The 23,446-nt window shown below is 56.3% G+C and overlaps 2 protein-coding genes across 5 annotated transcripts in view; one reads left to right on the plus strand and one right to left on the minus strand.

The window, feature by feature from the left end:
• The first annotated feature begins 828 nt into the window (after positions 1-828).
• IGSF8 (immunoglobulin superfamily member 8) lies at positions 829-7,853 on the plus strand. The gene is given in 8 exon segments (XM_043876445.1): positions 829-1,073; positions 4,048-4,425; positions 5,207-5,274; positions 5,276-5,669; positions 5,960-6,367; positions 6,579-6,992; positions 7,315-7,445; positions 7,594-7,853. Coding segments are annotated over 7 exon segments (1,839 nt in total). The 5' UTR covers positions 829-1,012; the 3' UTR covers positions 7,431-7,445; positions 7,594-7,853.
• A 608-nt stretch (positions 7,854-8,461) lies between these two features.
• KCNJ9 (potassium inwardly rectifying channel subfamily J member 9) overlaps positions 8,462-23,446 on the minus strand; it is a 59,399-nt gene continuing 44,414 nt past the window's right edge. The window contains exons 1-5 of one of the 4 annotated variants that reach the window (XM_043876450.1): positions 17,339-17,699; positions 16,121-16,174; positions 15,750-15,853; positions 14,133-15,040; positions 8,462-11,450 (exon numbers count right to left, since the gene is read on the minus strand). In XM_043876450.1, the coding sequence (XP_043732385.1) occupies positions 11,083-11,450; positions 14,133-14,982 (1,218 nt within the window). In that variant the 5' untranslated portion in view covers positions 14,983-15,040; positions 15,750-15,853; positions 16,121-16,174; positions 17,339-17,699 and the 3' untranslated portion in view covers positions 8,462-11,082. The other 3 variants (XM_043876448.1, XM_043876447.1, XM_043876449.1) reach the window with 3 other exon arrangements.

The raw sequence follows: 23,446 nt of genomic DNA on the forward strand, positions 1-23,446 counted from the left end.
CATTATCTCAATTGTCACAAAAATCCTTTGGGGTGGATGTCATCATTTCAATTTTCCAGCAAGAAAAGTGGAAGGATGTTAAGCAACTTGACCAGGATCGCCGGCCAGGAAGTGACGGCACCCAGACGGCCCAGCCTCCTAACTCTTTTCCTCTTGTTCTGCCCCGAGGGGGTGGCAAACAGGTCATCAGTGACCCAGTGGAGCCCGGTAGCGCCCTTCAGCTCAGATCCTCCTAGTTCCGCAAGGCCTAGATCCCGCCCTTTCCCGTTTCAGCAGGATTTGCGGCGAGGCTTAGAGGTCCAGAGCAAACAGCCAGGTTCTAAGAGCGAAGGCACAGCCACCTCGCTCATCCCGGGGCCCTAGCATCTAACGCGCAGAGAAAACCCGGAAGGAGCAGGGCACCTGTGCACTCTGCGGAGCTTGTGGGGACTTGGCCAAGCTCCGGTGCCTCCCGCCCGCGGACCGGGGCCGGGGCGGAGCTAGGGCTCAGGGGGGCGGGCCTGGGCCGGCCTGGGCCGGCCTGGGCGGAGCCGAGTACCCGAGCCGCACCCGGGCTGGGCCTAGGCTGAGGTCGGGGTGGAGACTGGGGCAGGCGGAGCCGGGGCCGAGGTCCAGGACCCCGTCGGGACAAACCCGGGGACCCGAGCGGGGCCAGGGTCGGAAGGGGTTGGGGCGGAGTTGGGGACCGGGGCGGGGCCAGACAGGGGCCAGCAGCCTAGGGCCGGGGCGGGGCCTGGGCAAGGCTGGGCGGGGTCGGGGCAAGGCGGGGCGGGAACGGTCTTCCTAGTAGCCAAGGCGGGAGGGAAAGCAGTAGGAGGTGGCGAGGAGGAGGGAAGAGGGAGGAGGGAAGAGGGCGGGGACTTGGCTGCTCCCGCTTAGCTCAGCTCCGCTCCGCGCACCCACGCCTCGCAGCTCCGCTTCGTGACCCCCACCCGGGCATGCGCCCCCCGAACCCCTGGTCACCCAGAGCCCACGCCGCCCCCCAGAGCCTTCCCAGAGCCGGCTGTGCAGGATGGGCGCCCTCGGTCCCAAGTTGCCGCCGCCGCTGCCGCTGCCGCTGCTGTTAATGCTGGGTAAGCCCGGCCCCTCGCCCCGGCTCCCAGCCCCGCCCGGCAGGTGCCTGCTATGTGTTGTTCAGCCCTGCCGTCTCCCCAGCATTTTGGAGCCCCTGGTAGCCCCTTCTCTCTCAGCGGCGCCTCCAGCCTTCCCGGGCCTGGCGCCCAGCTGCCCTCTGTGGCCGCCGGCCTAGCCAGTCTTGGGGGTGGTGAGCTCCCCGGTTCTAGGCCCTAGGCTGGGACACAGTGCGGACCCACCAGAGGGCGGTCCGCAGGGACCGCCAGGCCTCCGGGGGCCGGGTCCCGCTTCCCTGCTGGCACACTCAGGTCCTGGGGGCGCTGCGACTCCTGTCTGCCTCACGCTCAGCTTCAGGCCCGGCCTTAGGTACCCGCCCTGCGTGGGCAGTGCCTGGCCATCTTCATAATCGCCCGAGTTGGCTGGAGGCCCAGGGGCCCGTTCTGCCCACGATCTTTTGAAGTAAGTCTCCCCTAATTGCACCCCCCTCTCCAACTTCATTATCTGACATCTCAGTCTCACCCTGGACCGGGTCTCTCAGATAGCACTGTCTCTGTAGCCTCCCACCAGCTGTCACACCCCCTTAGTCCCAGCCTCCCTGCCTCAGGAGAAACCAGGCTCCCTGGAGACTGATGCTGAGGTCCCCAAGCACACTGTGTCTGTTGTGGTGGGTGTTCGCGGTGGGCTGTCTGGACCACTGCTGCGTGGATGCATGAGGGCAGTGACAACGGCGATGTTTGGGGTGTGAACTGGGGGGCTCCCTGCAGGGCTGGCCTGGGGAGGAGGATGGGACAGTGACTGCCTACACAGACTCAGGAGACTGCAACCCTTGAAATCGGAACACAGGGCTGCGAGGGGGTGGCTTTGGTGCCCGGATTTGGAGCTGCCATCATTAAGGCAGAGGCTGACGTAGCCCCGGCCGCCTGTTTCCAGACCAGCGCTCCATCTCAGAGCCAAGTGGCCTCCCTGTGCTGCATAGGTCCCCGGGCCCCGTGGGACTAGAATGAGTCCTCTCCTTGGGGCCCCAGCTGGGAGGCAGGAGGACATACAGAGGAGGGAGCTCTGGGCCCCGGTTACTTAGCACTGGGCCTCTTTTCCCCAGTGGGCAGCGTGGCGCAGAGAGGAACCCAGGGTAAGTGTGGTGCAGAGAGATAAGAGAGTCTGTGGGATCTGAGTGCCCTGGATGTGGACACTTACTCTCATTTTGAAGGTGAGGAAAATGAAATAACTTGCCCCAGAGAACACATTGAGTGTTGGGGCCTGGATTTGAACCCACACCAGAGAGACCCGAAGCAGGTCTCTTTGCTTTCCTTTCCTTCTCTGCTAACACAGAGGAGGGGGCCTGGCTGGGGAGAGAGCTGCCTGGCAGCTGGTTTCCCAAGGCGGTGAGGGTGACTTTCCCATGGGGATCTCCGAGCATCAGCAGTTGTGGAGCCAGGAAGATGGGAGGGGGCCCTCCTGAGCAGAGTCTGCCCTGAGGGCAGGGAAGGTGTCAGCTCCATCACGCTGATTATGAAACGCCCTGGGGCAGGGCCCTTCTGAGTCACAGGCTCTCTCCCTGTCAGAGTGGAAGCTTCTAGCTCTCCTCCAGTGTAGCGTGGAAGGAGCTAGTCCACACAGTACAGCCGGGGATGGGCATGGGGCTGGAACTCGACTTCCACCTCCCAGCCTGTGCTGTAACCGAGCGACCACGAGTTCTCCCCATGACTCAGCCGCAGGGAGAAGACAGTTACCGGGAGGGCTTCTGGAGGACTGTCTGACTACAGACTAGGTGTTTTCCTCCCGCCCCTGCAGAAAGGCTGGGGTATGTCCCTGGAGTGATGCTCTGCTGGGTGAGGCCATTGCCCTCAGGCCGCTCCTTGTCTGTCCCCATTGCCTCCCTGGCTTTGTCCCTCTGCAGGGGCACGTGGGGGCCAGCCAAGGATAGGAGGAACTTGGCCAAGACATTCTACTTCTCATACCTTACCTTTCTCATCTGTAAGATGGAGGTAGAGAGTTGACCCAGCCCTCCTTATGTCCTGAGATTCTGTGGTTTGGGGCTGTGGAAAGACAGAAGGAGAGAAGAGGCTGAGCCCTCCAAGGCCACAAGGCTACTCTTTGAGGGCAGGCTAGGGGTGAGGATGGGGTGAAGAAGAGTTTTGGCCTCTCTGAGGAGAGAAAGATGGGAGGGGACAACCCTGGGGGCGGGTGGAAAGGGAGCAGTATGTAAATGAAGCAGGCTATATGCAAATTAAGGCTTTTGTTTAGGCAGTGGTGGGGTCGGGTGGGGGGAGGACTGTGTGTCAGCTGGGCCTTCGGGAAGGTTGGCAGGCACGGGTGGGGGAGGGGAGCCTCTGCCCCCAGAGCCCAGGGCAGAGGCTAGTTCTTGCCCCGTGAGCCTCAGCTGCCTCGGCAGCCCCAGGGGGCGGAGAAGCAGTGAGCTCATGACACAGCTGGAGACGGGGGAGGGATGGTGTGGTGAGAACTGACTGGGCCTGTACCCTCTCCTGCCCCGCCAGTGGCTCCATTGTCTGGAGTCCCCTGGCCCAGGTGACACAGCTGGGCCAACCAGCCCTTCTGATCAAAGTTTTTCCAGCTCCTTTTAAACAAAGGAGGGGTCTCAGGATCCCTTAGCTAGAAGGCTCAACTGGTCCGCAGACAGGAGAGTGGGGTAACAAGGGGAGGGTACAGCTGGAATCAAGGAATGGTTAAATCAGAAAGCAGACACACTCCTTGCACTTAGGTGCTCTGCTCTGGCCTGCCAGGAACAGGGATGTTTCTGGGTTCTGAGGCTAACCTGGCTGTCTCCCACCACCTCCTTGAGACTCAGGTGTCTTACCTCCCAGCCTCCTTTCCTGATTCTCAGAATGGGGCCCAAGCTGTACACTGAGTTTCCTCAGGTTTCCTTTCCTTTCACAAGCAGGCAGCAAGGATGATGTGGGTGCCGGGGGGATGCAGTGAGGACCCAGGCATCCCTGACTTCGTCCTTCCCCATAGGAATTGGGTGCTGTGCCCGGGAAGTGCTGGTCCCTCAGGGGCCTCTGTACCGCGTGGCTGGCACCGCCATCTCCATCTCCTGCAATGTCAGTGGCTATGAGGGTTCTGCCCAGCAGGACTTCGAGTGGTTCCTATACAGGCCTGAGGCCCCAGAGGCCGCCCTGGGCATCATCAGCACCAGGGACGCCCGGTTCTCCTATGCCGTCTTTGGGCCCCGAGTGGCAGCTGGTGACGTTCAGGTGCAGCGTCTGCAGGGCGATGCCGTGGTGCTCAAGATCTCCCGCCTGCAGGCCCAGGATGCTGGCATTTACGAATGCTACACACCCTCCACTGATGCCCGCTACCTGGGCAGCTACAGCGGCAAAGTGGAACTGAGAGGTACTGGGCCCTGAGAGGGGGTGGGGCCACAGTCTCCCAAAAGGCAGAAAGTCAGGGTTGGCAGGAACTTAAGAGGAACTTGAGGTCCAAGGAGTTCCCCTCATTTGACTTTGTGCACATTAGTGACTGGCCTGGGACTCTAACCCAGAACTCTTCATTCCAGTCCACTGCTCTTATTGAGGAGAGCATGGCAACCCACTCCAGTCTTCTTGCCTGGAGAGTCCTCGTGGACAGAGGAGCCTGGCGGGCTACAGTCCATGGGGTCACACAGGGTCAGACATGACTGAGTGAATAAGCACAGCTCTTGGGAGAGGGGAAGTGTCCTGAAGCTTTCCACTCCCTGGTAGGGTAGGGAGCCCCATAGCGTGAACAGACTCCGTTCCTGGAGCTTTCAGGATCCAGATCTCGGGGAGGAGTGGGGAATGTAGGGGCAGGGTAGGACAGGGGAGACCACGTGACTTTCTTGCTCTCTGAAGTTTCTTTGTCTTCCGAAAAGGAAGACAGAGCCACTCTGCTGAGTATTTCAAACAGGGGTCAGCCTCAAACATAAGGGTGAGTAGGCGATGGGCTGGTTCTATGAAACTCAGCAAGTATTTATTGTGTGCCTGTTGTGTGCCCAGCACTGTGCTTGACACCGCTGGGTTACAGAAGGAATGATACAACACGAAGTCTCTGCCTTCTAGGATCTCACGGTCTATTTAGGGAAATAAGTTGTAGGTAGAAAACAGCTCACACAGGTCCACAGCCCCCCCCCCCCCCTCACTCCACCTGCTCTCTCCAGTTCTTCCAGACTTGCTGCAGGTGTCTGCGAGCCCCCCGGGGCCCCGAGGCCGCCAGGCCCCGACGTCACCCCCCTCGCCTCACAGTGCATGAGGGGCAGGAGCTGGCACTGGGCTGCCTGGCGAGGACCAGCACGCAGAAACACACGCACCTGGCCGTGTCCTTTGGGCGAGCCGTGCCCGAGGCGCCTGTGGGGCGGGCGACTCTGCAGGAAGTGGTGGGGCTGCGGCCCGACCTGGCGGTGGACGCCGGGGCGCCCTACGCCGCGCGGCTGGCGGCCGGGGAGCTGCGGCTGGACAAGGAGGGGTCCGAGCGGTACCGCATGGTGCTGGGCGGTGCCCAGGCGGACGACGCGGGCACCTACCACTGCACTGCCGCCGAGTGGATTCAGGATCCGGATGGCAGCTGGGCCCAGATCGCAGAGAAGAGGGCTGTGCTGGCGCACGTGGACGTTCAGACGCTGGGTGAGTGCCCGGGGTCCCCCAGTGCCAGCTGGGAGCCAGAGTATCTCAGGGACACTAGAGGGCCATGGTCCGAGACCTGGGAGCCCCCCTTCCCTCCAGTGAGCAGTCTCGTTAGCATTGCTTCCCCTTAGCATCTGTACCCGTGATGGGTTTTCTCTGCTCAGAAACAGGTGTGGAGATGGGAGGGCCACGGCTGAGGGCCCCTGGGTCGGGGAGACGGGTGGAAGTTTCCTGCTGTCAGGGAGGACCCTCTGCTGGCTCCCTGACACCCCTTCCCCGCTGTGTTTCAGCCAGCCAGCTGGCAGTGACGGTCGGGCCTGGGGAGCGTCGGATCGGCCCCGGGGAGCCCTTGGAGCTTCTGTGCAACGTCTCGGGGGCCTTGCCCCCACCAGGCCGTCACGCCGCGTACTCCGTGGGCTGGGAGATGGCGCCCGCAGGGGCACCGGGGCCCGGCCGCCTGGTGGCCCAGTTGGACACGGAGGGAGTGGGCAGCCTGGGCCCCGGCTACGAGGGCCGGCACATTGCCATGGAGAAGGTGGCTTCCCGAACCTATCGGCTACGGCTGGAGGCTGCCCGGCCTGGGGACGCGGGCACCTACCGCTGCCTAGCCAAGGCCTACGTCCGAGGGTCTGGGGCCCGGCTTCGCGAAGCCGCCAGTGCCCGCTCCCGGCCCCTCCCCGTGCACGTCCGGGAAGAAGGTGAGAGGGGCAGGCTGGGCCCTGGGCAGGACTCAGTGTCTGTAGAAACTACCGTGTGTTTCAGTGCTCTCCCTCTCCATCAGCTGCCTCCACGTCTGTCTCACACTCCTCTTCTAGGATTGTGGGAACAATGAGTTTCTGGGGGGTCGTTTAGACAGGGGTCCTGACCCCATGTGCCCTGACCTTTCACCTTCTGATCTCTGTTGTGCAGGTGTGGTGCTGGAGGCTGTGGCCTGGCTGGCGGGAGGCGCCGTGTACCGCGGGGAGACGGCCTCCCTGCTCTGCAACATCTCGGTGCGGGGCGGCCCCCCTGGGCTGCGGCTTGCTGCCAGCTGGTGGGTGGAGCGGCCGGAGGAGGGCGAGCTGAGCTCTGCCCCTGCCCAGCTGGTGGGCGGAGTGGGTCAGGACGGCGTGGCGGAGCTGGGGGTCCGGCCTGGCGGAGGCCCTGTCAGTGTGGAGCTGGTGGGGCCCCGAAGCCATCGGCTGAGGCTGCACGGCTTGGGGCCTGAGGACGAGGGCGTGTACCATTGCGCCCCCAGCGCCTGGGTGCAGCACGCCGACTACAGCTGGTACCAGGCGGGCAGTGCCCGCTCGGGGCCTGTCACCGTCTACCCATACACACATGGTGAGTGACGGCCGCCCTCCTCCTCGCTCAGGCCTCCCCCCATCCCCAGCTCTTGTCTTCTCCTTTGCATCTGATCCTCCCACTAGCTGTCCCTCTGGTCCCTCTTTCTGCTCCAAAAGTCCAGCTTTCGGCCTCCAGCTGCTGCAGTGTCCTGGTGGTGGGTGCTGGCTTCAGTGCAGAGAGGGCAGGGAGCCGGCAGAAGACTGTGTGTGGGGGAGGAGCTGGTGTGGACAGCTTGACAGAAGGTGCTGGCAAACGGGTGGGGCTGTGGGTGGAGAGCAGTGACACCCCAGGCTGAGCAGCGCCGTCCTCTCTCACCCAGCCCTGGACACTCTGTTTGTGCCCCTGCTGGTGGGCGCAGGGGTTGCCCTAGTCATCGGTGCCACCATCCTCGGCTCCATCACCTGCTGTTTCATGAAGAGGCTGCGGAAACGGTGATGCCTCACACCCCAGGTGAGGGGTGAGAACCCCCAGCCCTGTCTTCCCCAATCCTCCCTCCCTGGTCCTACCCAGCCCCTCTCAGCTCTGCGGGACCCTGGCGAGGGCCAGGAGGGAGTCACCCTCTCCCTAGCCCCCTCTTCACGCCCTCCTGTTCTTGCAGGTGTGACTGTCTTCCAGCCCAGCTGCAAGCCTGCCTCTGGTGTCTGAATACCCTCTCCCTCTGCCTGCTCTCCCTTTAATTTATTTGACTGACTCCCACCCAGAGTAGGGGACGTGGCCCCCCACCCCCGACTCCTTCCTTCCCAAGCTCCTCCCTCTGGCCTTCTGTTCATGATCTCATACCCAGCCCAAAGGGAGGCAATCCCCTGTCCTAGAATTAGTTTTTCTAAAATGTGAATAAACTTGTTTTATAAAATCTGGGCTGGCTGTGTCTTCCCTGCCGTGGGGGCTGGGACAGGTGGCAGGGAGGCTGCTGGGGGCTGACAGCCTCTTCTGGACAACCCGGGCTGCTCTTCCGCTACAAACACCATCTGGCCTCCGTGGGCCATGCCACCCACCCCAGGAGGGGACACCTGGGTCCCATCTGCTGTCCGAGCTGTCAGCGCAGAGCCGATTCCTGTTGGGATTCTTGCTGGGGGCAAAAAGGGAGGAAGAGGGGTGAGTTCCAGCTGAGCACAGCCTCCGCCCCAGACTTCTCCCAGGTTGCGGGGCAGGGGCTTCCAGGGCCCAGCGCCCCCTTTGCTGAGTTCCTGGGCCACTCCACAATCTCAGTCTCTTGGTCAGGCTCATCTTGGACCTGCCTCCTCCCCCCACGCCCTGGGGCCTCAGCCTTTCCCTCCTGATCTTCATTATCCAGTCTGACAGCAGCAGAATGGAAGCCCCCGAACACAGCCGCCTGGTGGCAGGAGGACAGCACTCAGAGGAGCCCCCAAAACCCCCTGCTCCTGGCTGCCGCCCCCCACCCCCTCCCACGCCCTTGGGGCTCCCTAAATTTGTCTCTGCCTAAGGATTCTCTGATCTCTTTCAACTCAGTGATTTAAACGTTTATTGAGCATTATCAGTTTGCCAAGTGTTGTTTTTACAGATGGGGAAACTGAGGCCCAGAAAAGTGACGCGACTTGCCCGGAGTCATAGAACGAAGTAGTGACAGCGTCAGGACTGGAACCCAGGTCTCCAGACTCCCCGCACTGCACACAGTGGGGCCCTGAGTGGTGGCTCAGTGTGAGGAGAGGGGTGGCAGGGTCTTGGCGCCTTCCATCCAGCCTCAGTTCTCTGCAGTGGCTTCATTTTTAGTGGGTGAACTACCGTGTGAGCAAGTGTGGACACCAACAGTCCCCTCCCTTCTATCCAGACTCCAGCTGTTTCAGCAAACTGAACCAAAAGCGCACCCCATTCCATCCCCCAGCATTTGTTTTTTTGCGAACGACTGATGCCAGGGTGCAGGGACCTCATCTTTGACTGATGGTGACCCAGGTGACCCTGATCTGAGGCAAAGACGTCCTCTCTGAGCTGGTATGGCTTTGTCCTGCTTCCAGGAGGCACAGCGGCTCACAGGACCCCAGCTTCGCAGCCTGGAATGCAGCGCACTGGGGTGCTCCCACCCCAAGGAGTTCAGACTTTTATTAAAGTTCAGGAGTGGGATGCAGCCAGGGCCAAGGGCTGGGGTCAACGCTGAGGATGGTGTGCTTGCGTGTGCGTACACGCCTCTCCCACCCACAGGTCCCCCCACCTCTGCCCCTTCTTGACTCGCTGCTCCTCTCCCTTCATCACCCTGGGATGGAGGGCCTCCCTGGTGACTGGGATGAGGCCAGGAAGGGGGTGCACGCAGCATGGGAACTTGTCTGCAGGGGCTCCTGTCCCAGCTGGGCAAACGGCAGGCCACATCCAGATATTTGGACTCTCGCCGCTCTCTCACACCTCCCACGTTTAAGCCTACTTCAAGTCCCACGTGGGATTCCATCCTCTGTCACTGACACCCTTCCTCTTCCAGTTCCCATTGCCTCCCCAGGACCCCCCTGAAGCCCTCCCAGCTGCTTTGCTCTCTCTATTATGCCTACTCATCTTCACCAAACCCCATCTCTAGCTTGTTGCCGCCCCATTTTCACTGACGGGTGAGTCCCTGGGTCCAGAGTTAAACTCTTCAGCCTGGGTTTCAGGGTCCCCTTTCCCCCCACCACAATTCTCCACCTGTTATATTTCAGTCTCCTTCCCAAGGATCCTCAACTACTCCTCAGCTTGATGCCCACTTCCTGACAGAACCCCTCAGTCTGCTTGGGGAAGGGCTTCTCAAAGCATGGTCCCTGTTCTGGCATCAGGACCCGGGATGCGTTAGAAATGCAGAGTTTTAGTCTCTGCCCCAGACTTACTGTGTCCGAAACTCCGGGAGTGGGGTTCAACCATCTGTGTCCCCGAGCCCTCCAGGTTGGCCCCGATGCCCACCCAAGTTCACAAATGCTGGCTCAGGTCACCCTCCAGGTCTGACTCAGTCCTTGGCTTTCTGATCACCGAGCCCGCCCACCCTTACTCAGAGAGATCGCCCAGGTTCTTGGTTTGAAACAGTTGCCAAAGGCATATGTCTCTGTCTTTCCCACGTGCCTGCGCTGTATTCCCAGAATAGGAATCGGATCTCTGACCATCCTCCCCACACATGCCCGGGTCAGTGCTCCGGACCCAGCTGGCACCCAGTAGCCATGTGAATGACTCCCTCTCACTGTACCCCAAGACTGACTCCGGTTTCCTGCGGGCCCCGGGTCCCAGCTCTAGTGAACTCACGAGCTCCATGCCTCCCCTGGTTCCTGCCTTCACAGCCCTGCTCTCCCCTCCCGCCTCTGCAGGGGCACTTGTGAGAGCTCACTCTGCTATTAGAAGGTGGTCGGCCCCGCTTTGCCTTTCCCAGGCCCAGCCCCAGGGCCCCAGGGCCCCAGCTCTGGCATCTTACCTACAGTTGGTTTCCCTGCATCGTGGACGAGCTCATTCTCACCCTACTGAGCTGCCCCCACAGCCTTTCAGCCTCCCTCCCAGCCTGTCACGGTGGTGCGGGTGGAGGCGGGAGGACAGCCTCTTCCTCTCTGCCTGCCTCCTTCCAGCCTTCTCTTCCCTGGGTCAGCTTGGGCTGCTGTGTCCAATGAGACAGATGCGCCAGACTCGGAGAGGCTGGCTGAGGAGAAGAGTGGGGACTAAAATCCAGCCCACATCTGCTCCCCAAACCATGCACCCTGGTTTAGGGTGGTGTCAGTCTAAAGGAAAAGGGTGCCTTTTTAGAATTTGCACAAAGACGCTCTGTGAGTTAGCAGCAGCCCTGAGCGCACCACCAGCCTGTCGGCCCACTTATCTATCCACCGGCTGTCTCTCTCTGCTAGCACCTTCTCATCCAGCTCACACAGGCCCATCCTTCTGTCCATCCATCCACCCATGAACAGACAGGAAGGTCAAACACAGACAGGCTGGGTAAGTTCACCCATCCCCACCCTTCATTCTCCTGAAGTCAGGATCTCTGCCATCCCAGTTGGATCCCAGACCTGAGATTCTGAGGCGGCTCTCCAGCTTTGGTGCATTCATAAGGACCTTGCCGGACTCCTTCTCCACCTGCGATACTCAGCTCCCCAGGTACCTGTGTCTGGCCCTGCCACAGGGGTCTGGAGGAATCTGGTCATACCTTGGACTCACTCTCTGGGGGTGGCAGGCAGCCATTCTGCTCTTTGTCAACCCCAGCCCCTTCGCCCGCCCCCTCTCCTGCCTCCTCTCCAGCCCCCTCTCCTGCCCCTTCTCCAGCCCCCTCCTCCTCCACCTTCTCGTCCAGCCGGCTGGGGATGGACCAGTAGAGATGGGCGTCCAGTCGGGCCGCGGCCTCGGCCAGCTCCCGGGCGCTGCAGGAAGGTGTGGGCACCTCAAAGGTCTCGTGGAAGCTGGCATAGTCTACTTCGTAGAAGCCATCCTCCAGGGTCAGCACTGAGGTGAAGCGGTGGCCCCATAGCACCTCATCCACCAGGTAGGAGCTCCGAGCTTGGCATGTCATTCCTGGGGGGAGGGGCATAGGTCAAGGAGATCCCAGCTCCAGCCTTACCTCTCCTGTATCATTCCACAACCCTGTTCCTAAAACTCTTCCCTGTAGCCCTCCTCAAGGGCCCGAAACCCCCTTTGGTCCAGTCTACTTTCTCTTCCTTCCCAATTCTTGTACCCCCCCGCCCCGCCCCGCCCGCTTCATCTCTGGCCCGCATTCTCCCTTCCCCTCCGTCGGAGATGCCAATCAGAGAAGCTTAGCCTTGAGACTGACCTTGGGGATCATCTAGTCCAACTTGCCTCTCCATACAGGGTACCCCACTGGAGCATTCTCAATAATGTGCATTTAGATTGCACTTGATTACCTCCTAGGATTAAGACCTCACCACCTCACAAGGAATCCCCTCTTTTGTGTAATAGCTCTAATTTTTGAGTTGTTCTTTATACAGAGCCCAAATCAGCTTCCCTTAGTTTCATTCCTCTGCTTTATGACACCCCTTCAAGTAACTGGAAGCAGGAGTCTCAGGTTTCATGTCTTCTCTCTTTCAGACTGAATATCTGTCTCCCTTCACCATTCCTGTGACCTGGCTTCCAAAAATTTTACTTTCTTGACTGCAAACCAGAATGGCCAAGGAGGATGCTTTAAGCACTTTGAGTGTGATAAATACTCCAACTGTGGCCTGCTGCATGCATAAGAGAGGGCTCACTGCCTCTCCTTCTGCCCATGATTCTATAGCTAATAGGGCCCAAGATTACATTATATAAACATTTTGGGAAGCTGTGTCACATTGCCTGTGGCCAACTAAAACCCCCAGTTCTTTTTTCACCAGAGCTCTTCCATGCTGTGCTTACATAAGTGATTTTTTTAAAGCCTAAATCTAGAACTTTATATTTATTCCTTTTAAATGTCATCTTGTTGGGTTTTTGGCTCATTATACTTGCTTTTCAGAAGCATTTTGGATGCTGACTGTCTCACCCAAAATATTACCATCCTTTCCAACCTTGTCTCCCTAGAAAAATCCGACAAGCTCCCCTCCCTCTCTCCTCCCCCTCCCCTGTACTCCTTGCCATGGCCGCGTGGCCTGTTTTCCCCATGGGGTGGGCACAGCCACTGCGGCAAATGCTTCTCCTTCTACTCGGGGTCTCTCACACCCCCCTCAGTTCATATCTACCTTCGAACAAAGGGGAACAGAAGAGTGAACATTAGCTGACCAGAGACTGGCTCTTAACACTGAAAGCCCTGCCTTGAGCCAGTCTGGGGACATTGGTATTCTCTGTTGCTTTGGCTGGCATAGGAAATGTCCAGGAGAGGAGGGGAAGATGAAGCAAAAGTGACCCTGGAGAGAGGGAGTTCGAGGAAGAGGGTGAGGGGCTGGCGGTACATGAGAAGAGGGTTGGGCAGGGATTTCCCAGGTACCAGCAAGAGTGCCAGCTGGTGAGATGAGAGGAAAGGAAGCAGGGTGAGTGGGGGGAGGGAGAGGAACGGGGGTCGGGGTACGGTGTGGGGGAAGGAGTGAGGAAGACTGAGGCAGACAGCGGTACAGGCTCAGGGTGAAGTGTGTTTGCTGGCACCAACCTAGGATAAGCCAGCAGGGGACAACACAGGCAGGAGCCACAGGGCCACCTGCTGGGCCTTTGGTTATCCACTTGCAATCTTCTCCTCCCATTTCTATCCGCATTAAAAAAAAAAAAAAATGTTTTGGGCCCCACCAAAGCATACAGGATCTTAGTTCCCAGACCAGGGATCGAGCCCCCACCTCCTGCATTGGCAGCTCAGAGTCTTAACTGCCGAACTGCCAGGGAAGTACCCTTTCCCTCTTCTAGATCTCAAGTATCAAAGGACTCATTTGCTGGTCCTGCTACACTGCTCTTGTCCTACCTGCTCCCAAACGTTTCACTGTGTAGGCCTGAGTTGAAAGCTCTGACATTACAGGTACATTGCCAGTTCCTCCTGGAAAGGGGCTCGAAATGTTCAGGTCATCTGTTTTCTTTATCACTGGAGACTGAGTCTTTTGATGGATTGGGAAACCCAGGTAGAGCTGCGAGCAGCTATCAACCTCTCCTTAAGGTTCAGAGTAGGAATAACTCAGGTCATGGAAAACCTTCACCCTCAAATTCCAGAAGCCTGGACCTCTCAGTATTGAGAAAGATCGCAAACCTAAATCTCCCTTCCTACTCTGCACCCTAAACACTGAAGCCAGACTGCCCGCGTCCACTGCTTACTTAGCCTGGGACTGTGGACAACTTAACTTCTCCCTGGGGCATCCTGCTCCCTGAAAAATGAGCAAAAAAAAATGAGAACCTCAGCGGGCTCCTTCATGGGGCTTGGATTAAATGAGCTCAGAGGGGTAAAGTGCTTTGGAACCGTGCAGGGCGAGGAGTAACCACTGGCTTGGCTACTGTCGTTACTTTCCCCTCTCCCCCTATTTGCACCTCTCAGCCAGGGCCCCTGACAGGACTATTTCGGAGAATTCCTGCTTTTTCTCGGCTCCAGGGGATCACTCTGTTCACACACCTCTCCCAGCCCAGGTCCCGAATCTCACCTCAGCCTCTCTCGTCCTCTACCAGCCTCTCCATCCATTCTCTACCAGTCCCTCCATCCCTCCTCGCCCCCTGCTTCGTCCGCCCTGGCTCCTCTCGGTCCAGTTCCCCGCCCACCCGCTCCCCTCCCCTGCTCCTCCTCCTCGGGTCCCCGCGCACCCGTGGCTTCCACCATGCCCTCGAGGATGACCACGATCTCGAAGTCGTCCCTCTCGAGGGCGCGGCGCGACGCCTCCCAGAAGGGACTGGCGGCGTCGATCTCGTGGCTGATGACGAGAGGCGAGACGAGGAAGAGGCGGTCGTCGCCCGTGTCGAAGCCCACGCTGAGGTCGGTCTGGTGCAGCGGGATGAACTCGCCCTCCAGCGTCTGGCGCGAGCGGATGAGCTTGGCGCGGATGGAGGCCTCGACGATGTGCGATGACCGCAGGTCGCCCACCCGGAACATGAGGCAGAGGCGCCCGTCGCGCAGCGACACCACGGCGTGCGAGGAGAAGACGAGCGTGGCGGCGCGCTTGTTGGGCTGCGAGATCTTGACGAACATGCAGCCCACCATGAAGGCGTTCACCATGGAGCCCAGGATGGCCTGCAGCAGCAGCAGCACGATGCCTTCGGGGCACTGGTCGGTGATGACGCGGTGCCCGTAGCCGATGGTGGTCTCCGTCTCGATGGAGAAGAGGAAGGCGGCCACGAAGCCGTTGAGGTTGTTGACGCACGGGGTCCACGCCGTGTCCTCCAGGTGCTCCAGGTCGCCGCGGCCGTAGGCGATCAGCCACCAGATGGCGCCGAAGAAGAGCCAGGTGAGCGCGTAGGCCAGCACGAAGAAGAGCAGGCTCAGGCGCCACTGCAGGTCCACGAGCGTGGTGAACAGGTCGGTCAGGTAGCGGTAGGTCTCGCGCACGTTGCCGTGCTGCACGTTGCAGCGCCCGTCCTTTTCCACGTAGCGCTGGCGGCCGCGGCGCCGCGGCGGCTCCTCCGGGCCCGGCGAGAAGGCGGCGTTCTCCTGCGCCATGGCCGCGGCCACGGGCGGCGAGGTCACGGCCCGGGCGGCGGCGCGGGGCCTGGAGGGGCTGAGAGGTGGGCCGTATTAGCGGACCCCGCCGGAGAGACCGAGACGTCCGGGCCTGCGCGCAGGGGCCGGTGGCCCTGTGCGAGCCCCTTGCTGCCTCTTAGCCTCGGCTGGCCGCATCGGTAGAATGGGAACGATCGATACACACAGCTCTCCCTGGCCCCACCCGCAGCTCACAAACTCGTGAGGATCCGGTGGGATAGGGTGTATGAACTAGATCGCACTCTGCGTGACTGATTAGTTTAGAGGGAAAGGGTGAGGCGTGGTAACAGAGATCTTGGTCCCACCGCCTCTAACTGGGCTGTATAGCACCTCACGGCCACCCCCAGGCAAAAGGCCCTGGGCAAGGAGGGACTTTCCTGAGATCTGTACACTGTGAGCTTCTTGAAAGCAGGTGGTTCATCTTCCTCCCCAGTGCAGAGCCCTCCCTGCCCAAAGGGCTCCCACTTCCACCCCACCCAGGCTAAAGTCAGGCAGTCCCCTTATCCCTGATCTCCACCTTCAGCCTGGCAGCTAACCAGGTTCTTTTACCATTCACCAGGAGACAGACCCAGAAAGTCTTGCCCATTCCTCCCTCCTTGGACCTTGCTTACTCTACCCACCGCCCCTCCCCGCACATCCTCTTCCTCTCAAGAAGCTTACAAAGGAGAAATGAAAGTGGTGGAAAGCGAGTGAAAGATCTCCAGTGGGCAAAGGTTGAACATTCCCACCTTAGGAAATTCCCACTGAGAATTCTCCCTGAGGACTGACGCTGGTCATTGCAGCTGTAGTGTTAGCCCCATTTCCCCTGGGTTATTTCCACAGTGGAGACAGCCTGCAAATGGGCAGGAGGGTCGGAGGGTGTGAGATCAACACGGACAGCCGGGGTAAAAGAAGCACAAAGTTCATCAAGGTCAGGCTTGTAAGCCTCTAGCAACCTGCTCTTGATGAGCCATTAACTCAGATAAGTGATCGAAGCACCAGCATTTACCTCTCTCCTCCCTTCAGTTCTCTCCCCACCCCAGCCTCCCACCTCCCTCTACTATCCTCACAACAGCCCCCCTCCATATGTCCCAGATCTCACATTCCAAGAGAAGCCTACCTGATTTTGCTTTAAATTCTTCCCTGTGAGCAGCTCTCTGGACTGCAATCTGCCCTGAGAGAGAGAGACCCAGAGCCCTTCCATAGCCATCTAGGGACCTCTAAGAGGTATGACCCATATGAGGAAAGGTTAAGAATAAAGATTCAAGGCTTTTCAACCTTCCCTTCTTCCTGGGAATCATCCTCTTCTCCCACTCCAAGGAATCCTGGACTGGTTGTAGTAGAGTGGTGGACGGGAAGAGTGTGACATAAGGACCACAGATGGTCTGGACATTTGACCAGGTCCTGGGGAGAAACTGCCTGGATATGTAACTCCAAAGCCAGCACTCTTGAATTTAAGTTCTGGAGTGAAGTGTTCTGTAGATCTTTGGAGGTTGTGGGTGTGTGTGGGTTTATATGTGGTTTGTGTGTGTTGCTGGGGTAGAGGGCAGGAGGGAAAACCAAAACAAGATGGCTTGGAGCTTGGGGGCATCCCCTATATTTATTTTTCAGGAGGAATCGGGGACACGTCCAGGAGTCCCAGTGCAATGGCAGGTTAGGGTCTTCCCCTCCCCCAGTGGTGAGTGTCCCTTTCTCTCCCTGCAGCCCAGGATATCCTTGAGAAGTGATCTCCAAGCACTGATTGGCTTAGAGATCACAGGTCCTGCAGAAAAGTACCTGAGCCCACTTATTCCAGCTTCCGTCCAGGTGGGCTTTCAGATGTTCTCTCAAGGTCTTAGGTCATCTGACCCCCAAGCTGCTTGCTTAGGCAGATTTCTCTGCCCAGGTGTGAGAAAGAAACCCCAGAGTCTGATAGTCCCCAGAACTCTCTCATCCTCCATTGCCCTGGGGATCTAGATGAGCCTCATTTTGATTGTGTTCTGTCTCCTATCTTCCTTAAGTGGGGGCTGCATTTTTCTCAATGGGGCAGGAAAGGTGTGAAATGATTGCCTCCATCCCAGGAGCAAAGACTCAATTTCTGCAGCTTCCCTCCGAAGAGTCCTGTTCCTCCAGCCTGTTCCTCCTTATTTAATGTGCATGCTGTGTCCCCTTTTCAGAAGACCCCAGTGCTGCATTCTGCTGAATTTCCCTTTCTCCCACTTGAGAGTGCTGGCCTGCAAGGGGGCTTATTTTTTGGAAGGGGATCTGATGAAAACTCCCTCAGGAACCAGCTTTTCCCAAATCCCCACTTGCCTTGGAAATAGGGGCCCAAACCCAAGTCCCCCGCAACTCAACTCACAGCGTGTGGAGAGGAGAGTAGCCGGCAGCAGAGACCCCTGGGGGGTAGCGTCCATGCCCCTGACACCGCCTCCCCCTCACCCCAAGCACCCTTGGAGGGTGGGAGCCGCAAGCACTGCTGTTTCTCCTAAATGTAGCGGCAGCTCTGACTAGGACTTGCTATCTGTGTCATCCCCACTTCCCAGGCTCCCCTGCTCCTCTCCTGTTTCCACAGCAACCAGTCTGGCGACAGCTCTAGAGCATCCCCCTCCCCTCCCCAGTCCTGGGTACCACTAGAGGCTGATCCACACGCCATAGCTATTTTTAACCAAAGTCCCTCCTCCTGGACAACTCAATGCTCGCCTCCTCACCCCCTCAGAAAAAAAAAAAAAGAAGAAGAAAAGCTGGCATGCTGGCTCTTTCCTAAGAAGCTCCTTGCTCTGAGAAAATACAAGCCCTGATGTGTTTGGGAATTAGGCATTTCGTTTCCTGGGGATTTACCTCCAGTCGGGCTTCTGGGTGCTGGAAGGTTTGAAGTTCCTGGAATGGCCTGGCAAGATGGAAAAGGCGGTGCTGAGTAATATGATTTCATGAGGCAGTTTCCTGGGTTCAAGTCAGGCTCTTGGTCAGGCCCCCCATCACAGTCTTCATTTTTGGAGAGGCCACTCTGATCCAGAAGTCGGTAGTCAGAAAGAAAAGAGATCCACCCAAGGAAGGGAGGTAGGGTCAGGGGTTCTAACCTTTGTCACTGATTTGTGATGTGACCCACAGGAATCATTTCAGTCAGCCACCGTTGTTCCCTCTTTCACGGGACATGGATATGTATAAATAGCCTTTCCACCTACTTCACAGGGTGTACAGATTGAATGAGGCAATGTAAATAGAAGGGCTTTGAAGTATAGTTTGTTAACAGTGAAAGCTCTAGAAACAGCCCAGATGTCCAACAGAAAAGGCTAGGTTAGGGCTTACTAACTCTTCATTCAACAAACTTTTATGGAGCCCAAGTGCCAGGTAATGGGCTGGGTGGGAGCAGTTACAGAAATAAGTCCCTGCCCACCAGGAGCACACGGTTGCTTGGGAGAGAGACACATAAGCACAGAATACTGACACCACTACTAAGGATTCTTTGAGTCTCAGCTCTGAGCGAGACACACCTCATTTAAAACCCTGGGTGATACCCTGTGAGATAAGTACTATTTTCTCTATTTATGGATGAGAGAACTAAAACTGAGAAAGATTAAATGGTTTACTGAATGTCACAGAGTTGGATATTTGCAGAGACGGGGTCACACTCACACATCTGTGTCACATCTCAACGCTCCACTCCCTTGGTAATGCAACATCTATGGCAAAGCAATATAAGCAGTTACTGTGTTCATATATGTAAACATGCATGTAGGCAGCCTGTGACATAAAACCAGAACATGAAAGTATTCTCTTTTTTGGCCACCAACTCAGCTTGTGGGATCCTAGTTCCCTGTGCTGGGCTGAGTCACTCAGTCATGTCCGACTCTTTGCGACCCCATGGACTGTAGCCTGCCAGGCTTCTCTGTTCATGGGGATTCTCCAGGCAAGAATACTGGAGTGGGTTGCCATGCCCTCCTCCAGATCTTCCCAACCCAGGGATTGAACCCAGGTCTCCTGCATTGCAGGCAGATTATTTACTGTCTGAACCACCAGGGAAGCCCCACTAGGGATCAAATCTGTGCCCTGGGCAATGGAAGTGTGGAGTCCTAACCCCTGGACCAAAAGGGAATCCCCAAAGTATTCTTATTCATTGATCATAACTGTAAAGACATAGCTTCAGGAGCACTGATAAAAAAAAAAATCAGGAAAAAAATTGGAGGAATGGAAATACTTTAATGTTCACTTTCCCCAGGGAAATAATTAAAAGCACAGAGCAGTAGGCAAATGCCAAATGTTGCTGTTATCAGTATTATTATAGCCTAGGTGTTGATCAATTCTCCAGCTACCTTAAAGTTGCAACAGTGAGTTAAATTATTCTCTTTTTTTTGGCTACCAACTCCCAGCTAAAGGAGTAAGAAGATGTAGAAATGGATACTGGCCAGTTAGACGTTCCTGAAGTGGCTTGGCAAGGTGGAAAAGGGAGTGCTAAATAATGCAGTCTCAGGAGGCAGAGTACTGGATTCAGGTCCCCACTCTGTCCCTTAGGAGCTGGGTCACTGTGAGCAAGTTTCTTAACCTCTCTGAACAGTTTCTTCATCCAAGAACTGAGAACAGCTGTGTTACTCATCTCTGGGGAGGTTGTCGTGAGGACTACATGAGGCGGTGACTGGCATGTGGTAAGTACTCAATGAGCGTGTGTGTGCTAGGACGCCTCAGTCATGTCTGACTCTGTCAGCTCCTCTGTGCATGGGATGCTCCATGGAGTTGGTTGCCATGCCCTCCTCCAGGGGATCTTCCTGACCCAGGGAAAAACCTGTGCCTTTTATGTCTCCTGCTTTGGCAGGTGGGTTCTTTACCACTGAATTGCTCAGTCGTGTCTGATTTGTTGTGACCTCATGAACTGCAGCCTGCCAGGCTCCTCTGTCCATGGGATTCTCCAGGCAAGAATATTGGAGTGGGTTGCCATGCCCTCTTCCATGGGATCTTCCTGACCCAGGGATCAAACCCGGGTCTCCTGCACTGCAGGCAGACTCCTTACCGGCTGAGCCACGAGGGAAGTCTTTACCACTCGCGCCACCTGGAAGATGTTAGCTATGGTCTTCCTTCTGCTCCTCATTACCCTCCGCCCAGGCATCTCCTGAAATCCCCGCCCACCCAGTGCCACCTTCTCCAGTTCTAGTGCCACCTAGTGAGACCTGCAGGGGGCACTCCTGGTACACTGCCCTCATCTCCTAGCCCTCTCGCCTGTGTTTCTTGTTCTAAGAGGAAATATCGAGTTTTCAGCCTGAGATTGGCATCAGGAGGGCAGCTAAAGCCCCCGTCAGCATCCCTGTCTCTTGGGCCTAGCCCTGTCACCTGAGCCTTGGGCCTGCTAGCCTGCCCTTCTCTGTCCTGCCAAGCAGCCACTCACGTTGGTTCCACTGTGCCAGGAGCTCAGGGAGAAGAAACCAGACTCCTGAGCAAGAACGTGTTTGCACAAGACGGGCCCCGTTTCCTGGAGGGGGCGATGGCGGGGCTGACAGGGCCCCCAGAAGCTGTATCAGCCAGCCCCCTGCCTCAGTCTGGGCTGCCTGAGCTTAGCCTTGCTGACAAAGGAGAAGCCCACAACCCCCAGCCCTGCTTTGCAGACCCTTCTGGTCCTGGATTTTACCTGGTATCTAACCTCAACTCTTTGTTTATCATTGAACTTGAACAGAGCAAGGGAAAAAAACATTTTCTCAGGTACCAGGAGGAAGAAACATAGGCAAGATCCCAGCTCTCAGTATTATAGGATGAAGAAAACAACTTTACAAGGAACCAATTAAATATGTCAGTATAGTGTGATGATGGGAGATTGGGTTTGGAACTGGAAAATATTGAGGGCAGGAGGGTCACAGCTGGGGCCACATTGCTGGTCTATAAAGAACCTTAGTACAAAATCGCAAAAAGGAACCCTCTCTGGGCAGATGTACTCCTTATGGCATGTAGCAAGTGGTACTTTGGAGTTAAAAGAATAAAAACGGGAGTCCCTCCAGGAAACACTGCTCTGAGCTATGATGCAACAAAAGGCAAACTGAATGCTGGTCCTCAGTTTGCCCCCTCAGCAGGTGCCTTTGTGCAGTCCACAGACTGTGCAACTGTATGTGGCAGCCTTGGGATCAACCAATCTGGGAAGGTTTCCTTGAGCAATATCATGAAACTTCTTGGGTAAAAGGCTGGAAGTGGGAGAAGAAGCAAGATGGAGAATACAGGAGATGGTTGAGGATATGAGCTTAATGGAGCAAGGAGGGCAATCAGATAGATTATAACAATTTCTATAAATTGAAGGGAGATGAGGCCCTAGAAAATTCAGAGGTGAGGGAGCACATGTTTGCCGGAGTGCATGTGGCTGGAGATTTAGAGTGAAGTGGGGCGAAGTGGAGCACAGATCCAAGCAGATGGAGCCACAGTGGGCTTCTGAAGCTGAGGGCTTTGCTGTCTTCTGGCTGAGTTCAAGAGAGCAAGAGGATCAGAGCCTTCTCATACACAGGTCTATCTTGCTTTATAGGACTGGGTGGAAGTAGACCAGGATTTAAAAGTCAAGGCATTTAGAGGTAGTCCAGAATTAGTCCTCACTTTACAGGTAAGAGATGGGTCCCAAGAGAATAGACAGGACTAAGATCCGGGCTTCCTGGCTCCTGGTCCCTGGTTGTCCCTTTATTCCCTGTTGCCTCCCTCCTATTGCAGTACATTGGGTGTTAATAGAATTTCTTTCCACTGGACCAGTTAGAAAGGTCCTCATTCAAAAAAAAAAAGAAAAGTACTAGTGACAGATTTTATTTTCTTGGGCTCCGAAATCACTGAGGGTGGTGATCATCATTCAGTTGCTCAGTCGTGTCCGATGCTTTGTGACCCCCCTGGACTGCAGCACTCCAGGCTTCCCTGTCCTTCACCATCTCCCAGAGCTGGCTCAAACTCATGTCCATTGAGTCAGTGATGCCATCCAAACATCTCATCCTGTCATCCCCTTCTACTGCCTTCAATCTTTCCCAGCATCAGGGACATGAGTCGGTTGTTTGCATCAGGGGGCCAAAGTATTGGAGCTTCAGTTTCAGCATCAGTCCTTCTAATGACTATTCAGGATTAATTTCTTTTAGGATTGACTGGTTTGATCTCCTTGCTGTCCAAGGGACTCTCAAGAGTCTTTTCCAACACCACAGTTCAAAAGCATCAATTCTTCGGCACTCAGCCTTCTTTATGGTCCAACTCTTACTTGCATGCGTGAGTACCAGAAAAACCATAGCTTTGATTAGATGGACCTCTGTCGGCAAAGTAATGTCTCTGCTTTTTAATATGCTGTCTAGGTTTGTCATAGCTTTTCTTTCAAGGAGCAAGCATCTTTTAATTTCATGGCTGCAGTCATGAAATTCACCATGATGAATTTCACCATCTACAGTGATTTTGGAGCCCAAGAAAATAAAGTCTTCCACTGTTTCCATTGTGAATGGTGATTGCATCCATGAAATTAAAAGACTCCTGCTCCTTAGTAGGAAAGCTACGACAAACCTAGACAGTGTATTAAAAAGTAGAGACATCACTTTGCCAACAAAGGTCCGTATAGTCGAAGTTATGGTTTTTCCAGTAGTCATGTATGGATGTGAGTTGGACCATAAAGAAGGCTGAGTGCTGAAGACTTCATTCTTCAAATTGTGGCACTGTAGAGGACTCTTGAGAGTCCCTTGGACTGCAAGGAGATCAAGCCAGTCATTCCTAAAGGAAATTAATCCTGAATATTCATTGGAAGGACTGATGCTGAAGCCAAAGCTCCAATACTTTGGCCACCTGATGTGAAGAGCCAACTCATTGGAAAAGACCCTGATGTTAGGAAAGATTGAAGGCAAAAGGAGAGGGGGGTGGCAGAGGATGAGATGGTTAGATAGCATCACTGACTCAACGGACAAGAATTTGAGTAAATTCCAGGAGACAGTGGAGGACAGAAGAGCCTGGAGTGCTGCAGTCCATGGTGCTGCGCAGAGTCAAGACACAGCTGAGCGACTGACCAGCACAAGAGGAACCACCTAGTTAAAGAGATTCTGGGAAGAGCACTCTGGTAATGTGATTAAGCATCCCGTAACTTATGTCTTATAAATGTGAGTTTGTGCATATCTCATTTACTGAAAGGAAGTGGTATATCTAAATAATGAATCCATTCATGACTGGGGGTGAGGGGGAAGACTCAGTCTCTCTCTTGGCTTTCTCCTCTGTGGTCTGAATTATCCAGTTAGTAGGCACCCTAGTACTAATGGAAATTGTTCAGCCTTGTGGGGCCTGAACACTAAAATGCCCCTTGGCATCCTGTGGAGAGCATTGCCAACATCTGCTATTTCCAGGTGACTGTAACGTGTTGTCTGCTCTGAGCCTCTCATGCCTCCTGACCTGCAGGTTCCCTCGTCCTTCTGTCCCCTGGCTTTTCCCAGCAGGAGCCCCTCATTCTGCTGCCACTTGTGGATTCTCCTCCCCAGACAGCCTTCTCATCTCTGCTGTC

This window comes from Cervus elaphus, chromosome 20 (assembly GCF_910594005.1).
Source record: "Cervus elaphus chromosome 20, mCerEla1.1, whole genome shotgun sequence".
Taxonomy (NCBI): Eukaryota; Metazoa; Chordata; class Mammalia; order Artiodactyla; family Cervidae; genus Cervus; species Cervus elaphus.